The sequence below is a fragment of the Mirounga leonina genome, unplaced genomic scaffold (genome assembly GCF_011800145.1).
Source record: "Mirounga leonina isolate KUSES-001 unplaced genomic scaffold, KU_Mleo_1.0 Mir_93, whole genome shotgun sequence".
NCBI lineage: Eukaryota > Metazoa > Chordata > Mammalia > Carnivora > Phocidae > Mirounga > Mirounga leonina.
The window spans coordinates 369,477-388,154 of NW_023270854.1; the positions used below are offsets into that span (position 1 = coordinate 369,477).

General features: G+C 54.0%; 1 protein-coding gene across 1 annotated transcript in view; it reads right to left on the minus strand.

Moving 5' to 3' along the window:
- Positions 1 to 1,054: 1,054 nt before the first annotated feature.
- KCNG2 (potassium voltage-gated channel modifier subfamily G member 2) overlaps positions 1,055 to 18,678 on the minus strand; it is a 29,686-nt gene continuing 12,062 nt past the window's right edge. The window contains exon 2 of the mRNA XM_034996264.1: positions 1,055 to 1,903. Within this exon, the coding sequence (XP_034852155.1) occupies positions 1,055 to 1,903 (849 nt within the window). The remainder of the gene's footprint in view (positions 1,904 to 18,678) is intronic.

Sequence of the window (18,678 nt, forward strand, 5' to 3'; positions counted from 1 at the left end):
CCGACTCCCCATGAGCGCAGGAAACCCCTCCTTGCCTGGACGCCCCGTACCTGGTGTGGACACTGGTGCTGCCCGGAGGAACTCGGTGGAGAGGCAGGAGAGGTACACTGTTTATTGGTAGCAGTAGCATCCTAGGAAACGTCCTCTGAGCAAGGGCCCCACCCTAGCCCCCACCCCAGCCTCTCCCCGCTCTGGCCTCGTGCCAGGGGCCCTGTGAAAGCCGTGATGGATGGCAGCGGGGATGGGGGGTGTGTGTGCCAGGTGTCCGGGGGGCCCTCTGGGGTGGTCCAGGTGTGCCTCCTGCAGGACCTGGGGCAGCAGCCTCTGCAGTGTCATGGCTCCGCTCATTAAAATGAAAAGGGACAGAGTAACGTGATTTGGAAAGTCCCATTCCTTCATGCCTTGGTGAGGACAGGCTCCCAGCAGCTGCACACCAGGGCCCCTTCTCCCATGTCCTCTTGGAGAACCCAGAGGGTAAAGGTGTCCAAGGCCAGCAGAGAGCACAGGGAAACATGCAGACCTTGAGCTTTGCAGAGGCATTTTCAGGGGCGAATGTGTGAGGAGGGGGCCACGAAGACCCCCATGGAGCTAGTGCGGGCAAGGGAGGTCAGCGGTCGGGGCTGGGACCCGCCCCCCTCCCCAGAGGAACTGGGTGGCTGTGTTAATGTCACACTTCTGTCACTTGTCAGGGATGCGCAGAGAAGCCTCCCTCCCGATGGGGCGCCGCCGCCCACTTGGGTGAGCTGCAGAAGCAGGAGCCTCCCCAGCCTCCCCACCGCCCACAGCCCCTCCAGGAGCTCCCCTGGCCGAAGAGCAGGGAAGCGGGAGGATGCGGCCCGCGGACACGTGTGGCCCCGTGGCATTTGCTACAGGCTTGTAATTTCGGGCTAGGGAGTCCAAACTCCAAAGGCAAGTACGAGGAAAGAGGACCGGAATGACTGGAAGCGCGCTTTCCACCGGCACCTCCGAGTCAGGCTGGCTGGAGGGACATGCAGTGGGTACCGGGAGGGAGTCCGGCCCGCGAGGTCGCCCGCGGGAGCTGAGGACCGTGCTTCTATTCCTGAAGAAGCTCGCGAGGAGCGGCCTCTTGGGCCAGGCGACGGTCGCGGGCAACCCCGGGCGCGGGGACCCCGGCTTGGCCGGCGCCCCCAGGCCCCTGCGCGCTGTCCTCGGTGGCCACGGCCGAGCGTGAGCTGTCCTCGCGCGAGCTGTCCCCGCGCAGGGCTGGCTCGGGGCTGGCGGCGCGCCGCTGCTGCTCCTTGAGCTCGGAGTAGGAGCGCGAGAAGGTGTGGAAGATGGACGTGACTGGGAAGGCCATGAGCAGGATGCCGCTGAGGATGCTGCCCAGCGCCACCACCTGCCCGGGCAGGCTGCGCGGCACCATGTCGCCGTAACCCACGGTGGTCATGGAAATGACGGCCCACCAGTAGCTGGCGGGCACGCTGGAGAAGTCGCGGCGCGCGCCCAGCTCGCGCTCGGCCAGGTGCACCAGCGGGGCGAAGAGCGCCATGGCCACGCACAGGAAGAGTAGCAGCAGGCCGAGCTCGCGCGCGCAGCGGCGCACGGTCAGGCCGAGCGAGCGCAGCCCGAGAGAGTGGCGCGCCAGGCGCATCACGTAGAGCACGCGCAGCGCGCGCAGCAGCCGCAGCGCCAGCCCCGCGCGCTCCAGCAGCGCCGCGCCGCCCGCGCCCGCGCCCGCGCCCGCGCCGCCCGCCGCCAGCCCCGCGAGCAGCGACACGTAGAAGGGCAGGATGGCCAGGATGTCAATGATGTTGAGCGGTGTCCGCAGGAAGGCGCACTTGCTCTCGGCCTGCAGCGAGCGCAGCAGGAACTCGAAGGAGAACCAGGCCACGCACACCGTCTCCAGCACGAAGAGGCTGCGGCACTTGGGGGAGCACTCGCCCTGCGGAGGAGAGGGGGCGGGTCACGCTCGCGCGGCCCCTCCCGACCCACGCAACCCTCGCCCGTGCACGACTGCGGGGGGCCCGGTTTCCCTGCAGAAGGATCCCACGGAGGCTAGGTTTCCTGCCTGGGAGCCGAGGAGCTCCGCTGACCGGCTCCCCAGCAACCCTGGTGAAAATCGTTAAAAACAACCATTAAAGCCTCTGGAAACAGGCTGAAGATCCAAGAAAATCTACAAAAATTCATTTGAGAAGGCGAGAGAAATACCCCCTCCCCACCCCCAGCTCAACTCAGCGAGGAGACTCCACTCCAGAACACAGGCCTCCCTGGGACAGCGCGGTTGAGAAGGGGGGCACCTTCTCCTGCCCCGTCCCCACTCCTGCTGTGGGGTGGAGGCTCTACCTCTTGCTGCCCTGCAAACCCCTCGCCCTTGCCCCTGGCTTCTGCTGGTGTCTCACGGGGGAGGCAAGCCAGACGACCTCAGCCTGCTGCTCTGCCCTCCGTCCCCCCAACTGAGCTCAGAGAATGGGGAATCACCAAAGAAGCCAGGCACTGTCCCCGTCCCCGACTCCAGAGCCCTGGTGCAGAGGTTTTGCCTGGGGAGGGGCAGGGGGAAGCAGGCTCCTAGAACAGCTCCTCATTTCTTGCCAAACGAACTGACTTCATGTGTAACAATACAGAGAAGTTCAACCCCAAGATGTTCTCAAGAACACTGGAGATTGTAGTGAAGGAAAATGGGAGGAAATTCATGGAAAGAGAGAGAGTTCATTCCAGGGTGATTATGGGCGTACCCAAGCTGTGCCTCCCTGTGGGGCAGCATCAGGGGCTAAACACTGTGTGTGTATGTGTGTGTGTATGTGCATGCATGTATGTATCTGTGTATGTGCATATATGTGTATCTCTGCGTGCACCTGTGCATGTATGTATCTGGGTGTGCATGCATGCATGTGTGTATGTGTGCATGCACATAGGTATGTATCTCTGCATATATGTGTATCTCGGCATGCATGTATCTGTGCACATGCATGTGTGTGCATGCACGTAGGTATGTATCTGTGTGTATGTGCACATATGTGTATCTCGGCATGCATGTATCTGTATGTGTGCTCATGCATGTGTGTATGTGCATGTACGTATGTATCTGTATGTGCATATATGTGTATCTCTGCATGCATGTATCTGTATGTGTGCACATGCATGTGTGTATGCATGTATGCATGCATCTGTGCATATATGTGTATCTGCATGCATGTATCTGTATGTGTGCACATGCATGCGTGTGTGTATGTGCATGTACGTGTGTGTATGTGCATATATGTATCCCGTGCATGTATGGATCTGTGTGCACACATGTGTGTGCGTGCATGAAGTATCTGTATATGTGTGTGCGTGTATGTATCTCTGTATATGTGTGTATGTGTGTGTATATGTGTGTGGAGGGACAAGAATACACTACACTACAATGATCCAGCCAATCACTAAAACAGATAACAGTAGCAAGCCCTGAAGAAAGAGGGGACATCATCCAGGGTTGCTGTATTATCTAAAATGTCCAGTTTCCAATAAAAAATCCTGGAGCAGGCAAAGAAACAGTAACGTACGATCCACACATCAGAAAAAAATCAGGCAATAGAAACAACATTTGAGAGGACCAGATATCAGAGTTTTGAAAAGCACCATTATAAATGTGTTCACAGACCAGAGGAAGATCAAAGAAATGGAAAATGTGATGGCAGGCCATTGTATCAAATGGAGATTATTGATAAAGAGAGAAGTTTTAAAACGACCAAATGGACCTTCTGGAGTTGAAAAGTCAACAATAACAAATTCACTGGAAAAGCCAGCTCCACAGTGGATGTTAGCCGCCAGGAGAAGGAGCTGGTGAACTAGACGATAGACTGATCATGCTGAGAAGAGAGGAAGGGAGGCCAGCAGAGTCTGAGCAGAGTGTGGGGCATGTTTGTGAAATGCGGTGCCCGAGGAGAGGGGAGAGGGAGGAGGAAAAACATGTTCGAAGAGATAATGGCTGAAAACTCACCAAATCTCCTGACCCACAATAACCTGCACATCCCGGGAGCGCCGTGCCCTCCAAGCAGGATAAATGCAGACTGACAGGTGCATGGTGGCGGGGAAGGGTCTGAATGCCACAGGCCAGGCGTCGCTCGAGAAGTAACCCCAAGCAGAAACAGCGCAGGCCAGAATACCCTGGGGGCATGTACTCAAACCGTCAGAAAAAATGTCTATCAAGAACCCTGTCTCCAGCAAAGCCATCCTTTCCAGTATGAAGGTGAAATACTTTCCCAGATAAACAAAATTTGAAAGAATTTGTTGCCAGTATAGCTGCTCTGCAAAAAATTCCAAAGGAAGCTCTTAGGCTGAAAGCAGTGATCCCAGAATCTTGATGACCTTGGATTTGGCAAAACATTCTTAGAGATGACACTAAAAACAGGAGCGAGCAAGATAAGATCGATAAATTCCACACAATTTAAAACTTCTATGCTTCAAAGGACACTGTAGGGTCTGAGTTGTTTCTCTTCAAAATCTGTATGTTCAAGCCCTAACCCACGACACGTAGAAGGAGACTGTATTTGGACATAGGGTCTTTAAAGAGGTGATGAAGCCACAACGAGGTCGTGAGGGTGGCCCTAATCCAACACGGCTGGTGTCTCAGGACACAGACACACGCAGAGGACACGAGGGAAAGAGCGTCGACATAACAGACAGAGGCCTCGGGAGAAACCAACACTGAGAAAATAGATTTCTTTTTCAGGCCACATAGTCTGTGGCCCTTTGTTGTGGGAGCTCTACCAAACTAATACAGACACCAACTGGAAAGTAAAAGACAATCCATAGGATGGGAGAAAATATTCGCAAATCATATATCTGATAAGGGACGTGTATCTAGAATATATAAAGAATTCCTACAACTCAACAATTAAAAACCCCATTAAAAGATGGACAAGGAGTGTACAGTTCTCTAAAAAAGATATACAAATAGCCAAGAAGCCCATGGAATGATGGTGCACATCATTAATCATCAGGGAAATGCAACTTTAAACCACCCAGAGATACTGTTTCCCACTCACCCCAGGATAGCTGGAGTGAAAACACAGCAAGTGTTGGGAGGGTGCGGAGGAAGTGGGACCCTCGCCTGCAGCTGGTGGGCCTGAGATCTTCCGGCCACTCGGGAAGAGAGTCTGGCAGCTCCTCAGACAGCTAGACATGGCATCACCACACGACCCAGGGACTCCACTCTCGGGTCTGTACCCGAGAGAAGTGAACACATGTCCACACAAAAACTTGCTCAGGAGTGCTCGCTATGCATTATGCATACGAAAAAAAGTGGGAACAACCCAAGTGTCCACTAACAGATTAATGGATAAATACAATTTGGTAAATCCATACAATGCGATCTCATCGGGCCATAAAAAGGAACAAAGTACTGATTTGGGAAGTGAAGTGAAGGATGCCAGCCACAGGGGGCGTGCTGCATGAGCCTGTTCTCACTGGAGTCCAGAACGAGGAAATGTACAAAGACCAAGTAGATTGTGCTTGCATAGGTCTGGGGGGTGGGCGGCAGGGCCGGCGATGGGGGGGGGTATGCGGAAGGCACAGGTCTCTCTTGGGGTGATGGAAACCTGATGGTTGCACAACCCTGTAAATATGCTAAAAACCATTGAATTGTTCCCTCTAAATGGGCAAATTGTATGGTATGTGAATTATGTATCAGTAAAGCTATTTTAAAAGAACACGTAATCTCTAGGCACATCTGAGAGTGTGGCCGGCTGGCTGTGGAAAGTGAGTCCAAGGCCCTGCTGGGAATCCCAGTGCAGGGGCGTTTGGGGACATCTGCTGATGGAGCAGAAGGTAGAACGTGCAGACCTCTCCAAGTGCCCAGCTGTTGGCAGGTCCTGGTCTGGCCCTGCCTCACCTTTGACCCCGAGCTCCCACCTAGCCTGAGGCCCCTGGGGGCTGGAGAGGACACACCAGACTCAGCGGACACCGGCGTGCTCTCACGGATCCACCTCACGCTGGAGGGGAGAAGGCCTGGGGGCCTTCCACTGTCCCCCTCTGGCTCATGTCCCTCTAAGCGCGTGGGGACAGGACCTCACGCCTGCCCAGCTCCCGAGCCCTCTCCAGGGCAGTGCTGAGTCTCCATCCCCCACAGACAGCAGCTCAAAGACCCACCTGATGCTTCAACTGGGGGACCTGTGGTCAGTTTTTACTCACCGCAAACATTTGTCATAGCATTGACCTTGGCACTCTGAGGGCACAGCAGTGAGTGGGATCCCACAGGGCTTCTCCCCAAGTCCTGTCTTGCATATCCAGGCGCTGATGTATCACAGGTCTTCAGGAACCCAGGGCAAACAGAGCTCCCACAGACCTGTCTCCGATGTGCACTGCCCGCCAGTGACCCGTCGCTCCCGGTGATGTGTGTGTATCCAGCGGAGCTCAGCCTCTCCTTTAACGAGCTGTCAGAACCCAGTACCTTGGCTGCCTCGTTAATCATCACCCGTTTTGTGCCTGGAAATAATGGGCAGGAGCTTCTTCTTACCTCCACGTGCTTACGTGCAGGTGCATAGCTTAGGTTCAGATCCTCTGAACACAACTTGGCAGGTCTGTTCCCAAACAAAGGCAGTGGTGCCTCAGCCCAGATGAAGGGGTGTGCAGGTGACTGGTCCAGGGTCTTCAATGGCCTGTCTTCCCAAGAGGCCTCTTCCTCCCAGGATCAGCAGCGTTTTAGCCAGTCCGGAGGCTTTCCAGGAGTGACCTGGCCCGTCCTGGCTTGGGAGTGGACAGCTAGCTCATCGCAGGTCCTGATGGTGTGACTGATCCAGAAATTCCAGTAGCATCTCTGTGGCCCTCGATTCACAGACAGGTAGGGGCTGCAGCCTGACTGGAGGGGCCCAGACTCTGTGGACAGGTCTGTGGCATGGCCTGGGGTCCCAAGCATGTCCAGTCTATGGCTCTGTGTTGATCCCTGCACCTTTCTTCTTGTCCCAGAGCTGGCTCTGGGTCTCCTAAGGATTAGGAGCTGCTGTGTGTGGAGCGTTCTGGGGCTCCTGCCTCACCCCTGCCCTTGGGGTGCCCTGGCCCCCCCCACCTGCTCCCACCTGCCATCCTGTTCCCTGTGGAACACTGGCGAGGTGGGGACATCACCCACTCGGCTCCCCGTGGGCTGGGGCGCTGGCCACTCTCCCCCCCCTTGCGGAGGGTACTATGAGGGCAGGCTGACTCTGCTCACCCTGGGGCACCTGGCGAGTCACAGACCCTAGTGGGGGCACCTGAGGGGCGAGGCCTGGCAGGAGGACAGTCCACGGCCAGGGACAACAGCAATTAGGGGCCGAGGCCCAGGGAGGGTGTCTGCCACTCACCCTTCTGGAAGGTTCCTTGGGACCAGGGCCAGCTCTCACTGATTTCCTTAGGACTCGTATCCTAGGAGCCCTGAGGTGCAGAACTCAGCACATTCTCAGCTTCTGGGCTGAGTGTGGCCCGAGTCTGCTTGTCCTGTGTGATCTGTCAGGTATCCCCAGGGCGGCATCCATGCCAACTGGAGCTCACAGCCCTGGGGCTCGTTGCTTCAGGAGCCACCCCGCCCCCAGGTTGTCCAGGTCTGGAGTAGGACTTCTGTCCCAGCTCTTTGCCATAGGAGTCCCCTCCTGGACCTCAAGGGGCCGCGAGCCTGAGGGACTTACTGCCCCTTCACCCCTGAGGATGGGGTCCGACCTCATCACACCCCCGTGTCAAATCTGGTTTAAGCTAAGTCAGGCTCAGGGAGTTTCAGGACGCCCCCAGCGCAGTGCCTGACACCCTGTGGATTCCTGAGCACCTGGGCACCTCTGCTGGACAGAGAGCCTTGAGACCTGCCTCGGCATTAGGTGTAACAAGTGGGCAAACGGGATTCAGGTAGAAAACCCCAACTGACAAGTTTTCAATAGAGAGACGGCTGGGACCCAGGGGGCCGATGTTGTGAGATGCCCGGTAGGCGGGACGGTCAGGACTGGGAGGAGGAGGAGGAGGAGGGCCGGCACAGCGCCAGGTCTGGGAGGTGAAGGCATCACGGCCTGCCTCCCTTGCCCGCTCCGGAGTCTGGCGACCACAGCACACGGGGTGTCACACAGGCCCAGCAACACCCCACGTGACACCCCGTTTTCAGGCTGACCGTGGCCCAGCTCCCATCATCTTGGCCAAGGGCAGCTGAGTCCCCATCTGGGCAGGCTTGACCACTGTGTCCAGAAGGGGAAGAGATGGAGACCCTGGGCCCCTCTGGGGATGGCTGTCTCCCCAACCCCGTGCGTGAGCAGTGACCCCAGTATGCTCACCTGGAGCCAGGCTGACCCTGGGCGTTCAAGATGAGATGAGCTTGTCGGAGCCCACCAGAGCCCTGCCCCCAGCCGCCCTCTCCTTCAGGACCAGCTTCGGAGGTTAATTGGAAGGAGCTATTTCTGGAACTTTCGACCCAGAAAACAGACCCTGATTTCTCATAATCTGACACATCTGGCCTGCTTGGTGAAAATCGGGTCAGAAACAGGTCTGTGCTCAGCCTGGCTCACCCAGTTGTGAAGGGCCTCTCTCTTCTGTTCGCTCTCGTCTGGTGCGGGCTGGTATTGTCGTGCTCATTGGGGGCTTGCGTGAACCAGCCCACAAGCTGCGGGTGCCCCGTATGGGTGTACATGGGTTGTCCGTGCACGGGCCTCCTGAGCGGCTCAGGGACGCAAGCTGCAGCTGCCCCCGCCAGCACCAGTGGGGCTGGGGTCCCCGGACCCCGCTCTGCCCGAGCCCATGCCTTTTAAACTCCGCCTCTTTGCTCAGGGCTGCAAAGCACCATCGGTCTCCGGGTCATGGTTGCTGTGGGCTCCTGTTTGGGGACTGGCCTTCAGGGACTGGACGGGATGTCCGGCCGACAGCTTCTGCCCGTCTCCTCTCAGGGGCAAGAAAAGAGGGCTCTGGTCCCGGGGGCCTGGGGGAGGACACAGGGACTCTGGTACAGACACTCGTGGAGGGACAGAAAGTGGACCCCAGCTCTGAGATGGGTCTGGGCAGCACCCACGCTGGTAGGGCCCCCATGGGGGTGGGGGCCCTTTCACCGCCACCCTCCCACGCTCCCCAGGTGTTCCTGTGAGGATAAAGGGAGGGTGCTTTAGTCAGCAGCTGCGTGTGGGTCACGTTGCCCCCAGAGCCCAGGCCAAGTGGCTCCAGAACCTCTTCAGGAACCACAAGCACTTCTCAGCTCCATGCAGGAAATAGTAAGTAATAACAAAGGGAATCCCAGGAGCTGGAGCCCCGGCCCCGCCCTGTCTTGGGCCCCGCAGCTCCAGATGCAAGTACTGAATATAAGGAAAGCCTCCATGGGTTCCCTCCAGCTCCACGTGCTGGATGGTGCCGTGGGGCCGGGGGACACCAAGAAGGACAGTGGTCAGGGGTACAAGGGTCACGCTGTGGTGCGTTGGGAAGGAGGGTCCCCTGCAGGTGGGCGGAGGTCCTGGGACACGGGCATTAAAGGGGGGACGCCTGGGTGCTGTGGAGCACGGCCTCGGACGGCTCCTGTGGGTGGAGGTCAGCTGTGCAGGCGAGACTGGAGGCAGGAGGCCGGGTGGGGAGGCGAGGGCCCAGTCCTGAAGCAGCGGAAGAGAAGGGCAAGGGTGGGAGGGCCGGGGTTTGGAGACGGAAGCATTAGGGTGGGGGAGAGTCCCAGCCCAGACGGCTGGGGCAGCGCACAGGGGACGTTCCTGCACACACGGCCGGGGTGCTGCGGGTTGAGGCTGCACTCAGCAGGGCCAAGGCTGGGGCAGGCCGCAGGTGCCAGGACTGGCCCCGGGCGAGAAGTTGGGCAGCTGCAGCAGATGGCATTCAGGCTGAGCGGGGAGCTGAGGGCCAGCAGAGCAAACTGCGGAGGAGACCTGGCCTTGAGGCCCAGAGCAACATGAGGCCGGGGCCAGAGGTCATGGCCGAGGGCTGGCAGAAGGCCTGGACCCACCACCAGGAAGCCTGGGGGGCATTAGGTAGGGGCAGGGGGTGCTGGGGAAGGTTCCAGCAAAGGCTCTCCTAAGCTGGTGAGGCCCAGTTGTAAGGGGGTCCACCGAAGTGGGGATGGGCCCAGGGAAGGGAAGAGCGAGCCCCAGGACAGCTGCGGGGCTGCAGCGGATGGGGAGGGGAGAGCCGAGTCAGCACACAAACTGCAACAGCAGGGGCTGAAGTGAAGCGACCGGTTCCGACAGGACGGAAGGGCCCGGCTCCCTGAGCTCTGAAGAGCCTTCTCTTCCCACCTGCCAGGAGCACAGACGCTGCCCTCATTGTGATCTCTCCTCCAGAGAGCTGCGGTACCCTCGTTGGGCTCCTCCCCGGGCCTCCCACAAGATCCCATGGGCAAACCTCCCTTCTTGGCGAAAGGCCACAGGACACATGTGCCCTTCCACAGTGACCGCCCAGGGCCTGGGCATTGACCTTCAGGTGGGCAGGGAAGGAAGTCACCCCAGCAGGTGCCTGAGCTGTTGGGCTGTGTGTCCATCCTCTTTCTGTTTTGTTTCTGGAAGAGGAACTGGGCATCCTTCAATTACTTGTGGCTCAAGAACCAAAGACCAGCTGCCCGAAGGAAGCAGGCTCCGTTAACGTGTTACATCTGAGCTAATTGCAGACACGCGTGTGAGGACATGGGGTACTGGCTGCAGAGCCCACATCCTTCCATGTCCCCGAGTATCTACCACTGCTAACCAAAAACAAAAACAAAAACAAGAAACAGCCAAGCAAACCTGCTAGGAATATTCTGCACATACGTGTGTTACAGCTTGTCTAGGGCTTTCCTGGGAATGGCATTACTGGTTTGTCAGACAGGCACATTTTCATGTTGATCAGGAATTGCTGAGCTGTTCCCCTAAATAGCTCTACAAATTTAACCCCCTCTCCACCAGGCCAAGGATCTGGAGGCCCTGGGTGGTTCCAGGCAGAGCCCAGGTCACTGGGCAGAGTATAAATGTGTACACATTCTCACAAGTATACTTTATTTTATTTTATTTTATTTATTTATTTATTTTTAAAAGATTTTATTTATTTATTTGAAAGAGAGAGAATGAGAGAGAGCAAGCACATGAGAGGGGGGAGGGTCAGAGGGAGAAGCAGGCTCCCCACTGAGCAGGGAGCCCGATGCGGGACTCGATCCGGGGACTCCAGGATCATGACCTGAGCCGAAGGCAGTCGCCCAACCAACTGAGCCACCCAGACGCCCTCACAAGTATATTTTAAAAGCCTTCAAGTGTGTGCCAACTCGACCTGGAAATTCCAGTCTGGGGAATGGGTTCTCAAGAAATATGGACACAGGCCCACAGACCACAGGAGGAGAATGTGCATTCTTTCTGCACGGCATCCAGCCCTGTGACCACCACCACCACGGTCCCCACATCTCTGTGCACCTCCTTATAGCCAGAGGGTCCCCACCCCAAGCCCGGCACCCACTGACCTCTTCCACCTCTTCCAGAACATCTCAGATGGAATGATACCACGTCTGGCTCTTCCCACTTGTATAATCTGAGACTCCCTCGTGTTGTTTCCGGTATCAGTGGTTTGTTCTTCATCTCTGGTTAGCACACTGTATGGATCTGTTTGTGGACATTATGTGGTTTCCAGTTTGGGGCAGTTTCAAATGAGCCACAAGCACTTTCATGTGCAAATCTACGAGCAGACATACGCTTTCATTTCTCTGGGGAAAGACCTAGCGTGGATTGCTGGATAGTATGTGCATGCACTCACTCATTTGTTTTACAAGCTTTTTCATGGATTTTTGGGCATTTAAAAAATATATACAGTTTTCTTTCTTTCCAATCATATATGCCTGTTATTTCTTTTTCCTATGTCGTTGCACTGGCTAGGACTTCTAGTTCAAGGCTCATAGGCATTGTTCCCAATCTTGGGGGGGAGCATTCAGTCTTTCCTCTTCCATTATTACCCATGTCATCAGCGGTAAGTCTTTAAAATAGATGTTCTCTATCAGGTTAAGGAAATTCCCTTCTATTTCTAGACTGTTGAAAGTTTTTATTTTAATCATGAATGGATGTTTAGTTTTGTCAAATGCTTTTTCTACATCTATTGAGATGACCAGATGGCTTTTCTTATTCAGTGTCTGTGTTTTTTTTTTTTTTTTAAGATTTTATTTGTTTATTTGAGAGAGAGAGAGCACAAACAGGGGGAGTGGCAGAGGGAGGGGGAGAAGCAGACTGCCCACTGAGCAGGGAGCCTGACTCGGGGCTCAATCCCAGGACCCTGAGATCATGACCTGAGCTGAAGGCAGATGCTTCACCGACTGAGACACCCAGGTGCCCCTGTTCTTCAGTGTGTTAATATTATAAATTATGTTGATCGATTTTCAAATGTTGAGCCAGGATTGCTTTCCTGGGAAAGCTCATCCTGGTCATGATGTGTTATCCTTTTTATATACTACAGTATTTGATTAGTAATATTTGTTGAGGAGTTTTGCCTCTATGTTCATGAGATGTTGGCTTGGGTTTTTTCTTTTCTTGTAATGTCTTTGTCTGGCTTGGTACCAGGACAGTATTGGTCTCATAGAGCAAGTTGGGAAGTGCTCCCTCCTCTTGTATTTTCTGGAAAATATTATGCAGAATTGATATTATGTTTCCTTAAATTTTTGGTAGAATTCACCAGTGTAACCACCCAAGGCTGGAGTTTTCTTTTTGAAAGGTTTTAAACTATGCATTAAATTTCTGTAGTTAGCATTGGATTATTCAGGTTATCCACTTTTTTTTTTTTCCTTTTGAGCGAGGGGTGATGGGTCGAGGGAGAGGAAGAATCTCAAGCAGACTCCTCATTGAGTGTGTAGCTTGACATAGGGCTCCATCTGACGACCCTGAGATCATGACCTCAGGAGAAATCGAGTTGGAAGCTCAACTGACTGAGACACCCAGGCATCCCTGGATTATTCACTTCTTCTTGAGTGAGTTTTGGTGATTGAACATGTTTTTAATTTTAATTCTTGTTTTACAAAACCAAGACATGCATATAATTAAAAAGAAAAAAAACTCGACTGGGGTGCCTGGGTGGCTCAGTCGGTTAAGCGTCTGCCTTCGGCTCAGGTCATGGTCCCAGGGTCCTGGGATCGAGCCCCACATTGGACTCCCTGCTCAGTGGGGAGTCCGCTTCTTCCTCTGCCTCTGCCCCTCCCCCTGCTTGTGCTCTCTCTGTCAGATAAAATTAAAAAAAAAAAAAACCCACAAACTCGATTAATACTAAAAGGCTTATAGGAAAAAAAGAATACTCTCACCCCAACTCTTATCTCCCAGAAGCAATAATTTTCAATTTTATTTGGTTATTCTGACAGATATTTCTGTACTTGTAAATGATATGCTTCTCTGGCTATTTACAGGTGTATTAACTTCATACATTTCTGCTGACTTTGTGTGTTGAGGATTTGGTTTTCTTACACCTACCTCCACCTCACCTCACCATCTTCACATCCATGACCCCTTTACTCCAAAAATAGTTCTGTCACATTTTGGGGTAAAATCAGTAATTATTGAGGTTCCCTCCTGGCCCGGGTGGTGGTCTACAATTACATTTTTTCCCCCTCATAAAATGTCTTGTTTTTCCTGAGGTTTTATGGCCTTATTCTAAAATTGCTTCGTTGCTTGCTATTATGAATCATGGTGTATTTTTTCCAAATGCTCAAACACATCAAACTGTGGACGGTTTCTGTTTCCTTTCCGAGGCCTGCCCGCCCTGCGGGGACGTCCAACCTGCTGCTGGAGCTGCGGTCTGGAGTTTCTCTGCCGCTGTTTTGAACACTGTCTCCCCGACACCGTCTGGCTTATTCCGTTATTCTGTCGAGGGGTGTCCTTCAGTAGCTTCTTAAGAAAAGTTGTGCAGGAGGCACATTTTTGAGCCTCTGCATGTCTGGACGGTCTTCGTTCTGCCCCCTTGATTGCTCGATACAGAATGACTGGTGGGAAATAATTCCCATGCAGAATTTTCACGGTGTTCCCCATTATGTCCAAGCTTCCCATGTAACTCCTGAAGTCTATCGTTCGCACGGAAAAGTGCATAAATCCTGTCAGTGCATTTGCAGACGGAGCCACACCGCGGGGCCCCGGCCGTCCTGAGGTCCAGTGCTGCTGCGACTGTCCACCCTGCACTCGTGGCCTGGTCTCCTCCCTCCTCTGTGGTGCTCTGGGCACTGGTTCCTGCACCGGAGGCTCCGGAGGGGCGCGCGCTGGGTACGCTTCCATCCCCGGCCTTGTTCTCATTTGAGAGCCTCAGTCAGTGGCGTCAGCCCTGCCAAGAGCCCTGTGGACTCCATCTCACTACGCGCCCTAACGCTCGATCTAACCAACGTGTACGGGGGTGGGGTGAAGGCCAGAGGAGTGGATTTATCTGTGCAAGCCACACAGCAAGGGCCCCCTAGCGCTCGCGGCCTGCATGCCCTCACCCCGGCACGGAGTAGGGGCCTCATCAAAGACTTTCCTTGTGTTTACCTAGTGCATCATTAAATTCGTAAGATGGTCACGTCCCTTGGCTATCTCTGTGTGTTCTGGACATTGGTGCCCGTCTCGCCTCTCACGGACCTCGTGTGGCACGTCCTCCCTCGGGGCGTCAGCCAAGTCGCGAGTTCTGCCTCTGTTCGCAGACCGGGTACCGCGAGCGATACATCCTGTTAGAAGGGCTAACCCTTATTAACTTACTTACTCATTCGTGAATGACTCTGTGTGCTGATTTTATCTTTAGCCTCCCATAAGTGCCCAAAAGAAAATGTTTATTAAGTCATTTCAGTATGAATTTATAATAATTTGACTTTGAACTGAATTGAGATTTATTCTTTCCAATTATCTATGGAAAAAGGCTCTTGTACTATAAACAGAGAAGGAGGAGAATATTAAACCTACTTAAAAATAGCAGTCATTTACTAGAAATAATGAATGCACTCATTTCAAATGATCTGCACTGAAGCAGGGTGTCCATTCACTCTCCTGCTAACACTCCATTAATTAGTTTTGTGCCGTCTTATGTAAAGAAACGGATGCAACTTCATTATAAAGTATTCCATGCTCTGCCTGCCCCTCCTGAGAACTAGCCTGCTCTTCCAATGGCCCCATTTTGACGTCTGTCGGCTTCTCCTGTGAGCAGCGTCCTGGACTGAATGCCATGAAGGGTGTCCACATGGACGAGAAGGAAGCCGGGACGGCAGCATCCCACCGGTTGTGGACGGAGAAGGGACAGTGACAGCAGTGGACACACGCATACCACACGATACGCATTCATGCACTCAACCTGCTTTGCTGGGTGTGTGCACGGGGCCAGGAACTGTGCGGGGGCCCAGCTGGTCCTCACGGGACGGGACTGGCAGGAGCCACACACACACAAGAACAAGGTAATTGCAGGCAGCAACACCTCCTATGAACAAGCGAAGAGGGTGCCCGTCTCGAGAGAGCAGTTCCAAATCATGAGTCTGACTTCTGTCTGAGGCACGCAAATGTTTTCAGTATGTTTTCAGCCTCCGACCTTCATGTGGTCGTCTTGGTTCGTGTGCTTCTTGCTAGAGTGGAGATTTTCCACATTAAGTCGTGCTCAGGCCCGGGTGCATTTAAAGCTTCTCATGACTCTACCCTGGCTTCAGCCCAGACGCCATCAGGGGCCACGCGCTCCCAACCACCGACTCTACCTCCATCCGAGGGTATTTACGCTGTTGAATTTTTACCACTGTTGCAAACAGCGCTTCAGAGAACACCCTAATCATGCCATACCAGGGAGGTCTTGGGGTGCATTCCCAGAGGTCCTTAAGTTAAATGGTTCGCACATTTAACATCCGCATTTCCAGTTTGACCTGTTTTCAGACTCCCTTCAACAACACAGGGAGGGGGGCACGCCCAAGCACCTCACACATACACTGGGGGAGGCCAACTATTCAGTCTTTGCTGGTGGGGCTGGTGAAATTGTTCAAATGTGCTTTTCTCTGACCATAAAGCAAACATCTTTTCCTGTGTTTTGACCTTTGCTTATCTCCTTTTAATTCCTGTTTTACATTCTTAGCCCTCCTTTGTACTGAGGTGCTATTATTTTCTTATTAATTCATTGGGATTTCCTGTATATTAAGGATATTAGCCCTTTATCATATATGTTGCGGCTTTATTCTTACATTTCAGTTTCACTATTTAAATTTGGGTGGGAAGAGGCTTCTATTAGTTTTTAATTTTAATTTTTTCAGACATTTCCTTTCCTTGATAGTTTCTGGCTTTCCTACCAAACCTAGAGAGGTTTGCTCATGAGACCGGCCATGAATTCTGCCTTAGCCCCCAGGACGGGCACGGGGGTCTGCGCAGTGTCTCCTGCCACCGTAAGAAAAGCCCGGGGTAGCTTCATAAAGGAAGAGCCAGCAGAGGTCTCTAGCAACCGCCGGCAAGACCCAAATGCAGGCGAGCCCTGCTGATGCCTCGTGCGCAGACCCAGCCCCATGCCAAGTCATAGAGCCACCTGCCAGAAAGGGGCAGACTAATCCACCAGGGCTTGGCATAGTTTGGTACACAGGAAAAGATAACTGATACAGCGCTGCACATCTCTTGTACTCTTCTTTCCTTATTCTCCAGAATTCACGGGCCAGTATTCGGTTTATAAGATTATTTTGTTAGGTTCTAAAACCCCCATTGGGATTTTACTGAGAATGTAATAAATTTACATACTAATTTGGGGAGTAATTTTCTCATTCAAGAACATGATGTGTCTGTCCCTCCTTATTTAGCCATTTTTATGTCATTCAGTAGAGTTACATTGTTTTTTTTCTTTTATAGACGTCGAACCTTTCTTGCTAAGATTATTCCTAGACATTTTATGTTTTTGTCATTACAGTGACCAGAACAGATCTTCCATTTGCTATTACTGACAATATACAGAAAAGTGACTGATTTTTGCATATCTATGTTGAAGTCACCTCCCTTAACAAACTCATTTATTTATAATAACTTTTTAGCTAATTCTCTTGGGGTTTCATTTGATCTCCAAGTAATGCAGTAAATTAGATAATCAGTATAGAACACATACAAAAGTCTCCCACTTGGTGACTGGGGAGGGCCACATAGCCCGGTGGACCCACACACATCCCTGGCACGTGCAGCCTGAATGGCGCTGGATGCAGAGGGTCTGCTACTCCCCTCCGTCCAACTGTTCCCGAAATGCGCATGATCTCAGGGCAGCACCTCTGCTCCCGTGGGGCTGTCCACGCATCTACATCCATCGTTTTATCACTTAGAATTTTATGTGTCAAAAGAACATTTATGTTTATTTTACCATTCATATTTTATATTTTTTTAAATGAAGAACTTGTTTATGCCAATTTTACTAAAAGCTTATTAGAAATAAATGCTAAATTGTGAGACATGCTTCTGTGGTTTTTCTTCTGTCATCTGCGAACAAGATGCAGTACACAGACAGAATCCCCACTCCTTAGCCGGGCGACGGGGAGAAGGATTCAGGTTTTGGGGAGCCAGGGGTGAGCAGCACCCACAGGTGATCTCAAGGAACCGAGCTGCATGCGGATGACAGACCACGAGAGGTCAGGAGCACGCAGCCTGGGCCTCGCCCCTACGGTGTGCCACGTCCTGCAGCCTCAGAACCCCTGGGGGGCTGTGACCCAGAACACGATCTGTGGCCGATTCTGTGTGGGTCTGGGCCATGGCTGTGTGGTTCACCTGCCGCGTGCACAGTCTGCCTCTTTCCTGGCTAACCCCCCCTTCCAGACTCCAAGGCTGGTCCCTGGGCAAGGATGGGGGCACCTCTGCTTCCAGTACCCACCCTTACTTTACAGGGATCACTCATAGCTTTCCAGTCGAAAGCTAGAACTCGACAGCACCCAGGAGGGTCCACCATGTGCTGTGTTCACTGCAGATGCAAAAACCCCTCTTCACTGGGGGCTCCTGGTCGTGAGTGAGGCACAGCCAGATGCCACACTTCAGGCAGGACCCAATGCCCGTGGTAATAAAATAGTGCATAAAAAGACACTGCAGATGATGGGGACAGTGTGGGAAGGCTTGTGCGGAGGGAGCCGTGCAGGGCTGGAGGGGAGAGCAGCAGGAACCCCATGGAGAGGACACCTCGGGCACAGGAGGCAATGGGAGCAAAGGACGGAAGGGAAGGGGGGTAGGAGGATGGAGGCTGAGTGTGGGGCTGACGAGGGCCAGCAGGGGGAGGATACAGTGGGCAGGGGAGGACACAGTGGACAGGGGAGGATGCAGCCTGCAGGGGAGGATGCAGTGGGCAGGACAGCCTGCAGGGGAGGATGCAGCAGGCAGGGGAGGATGTAGCCTGCAGGGGAGGACGAAGCGGGCAGGGGAGGATGCAGTGGGTAGGGGAGGACACAGCGGGCAGGGGGAGGATGCAGCCTGCAGAGGAGGACACAGCGGGCAAGGGAGGACGCAGCCTGCAGGGGAGGATGCAGCAGGCAGGGGGGAGGATGCAGTGGGCAGGGGAGGATGCAGCAGGGAGGGGAAGATGCAGCCTGCAGGGGAGGATGCAGCGGGCAGGGGGAGGATGCAGCCTGCAGGGGAGGACGCAGCAGGCAGGGGGAGGATGCAGCCTGCAGGGGAGGACGCAGCAGGCAGGACAGCATGCAGCCTGCAGGGGAGGATGCAGCGGGCAGTGGGAGGACACAGTGGGCAGGGGAGGACGCAGTGGGCAGGGGAGGACGCAGCGAGCAGGGGAGGACGCAGCGGGCAGGGGAGGACGCAGCGGGCAGGGGAGCATGCAGCCTGCAGGGGAGGATGCAGCAGGCAGGGGGAGGATGCAGCG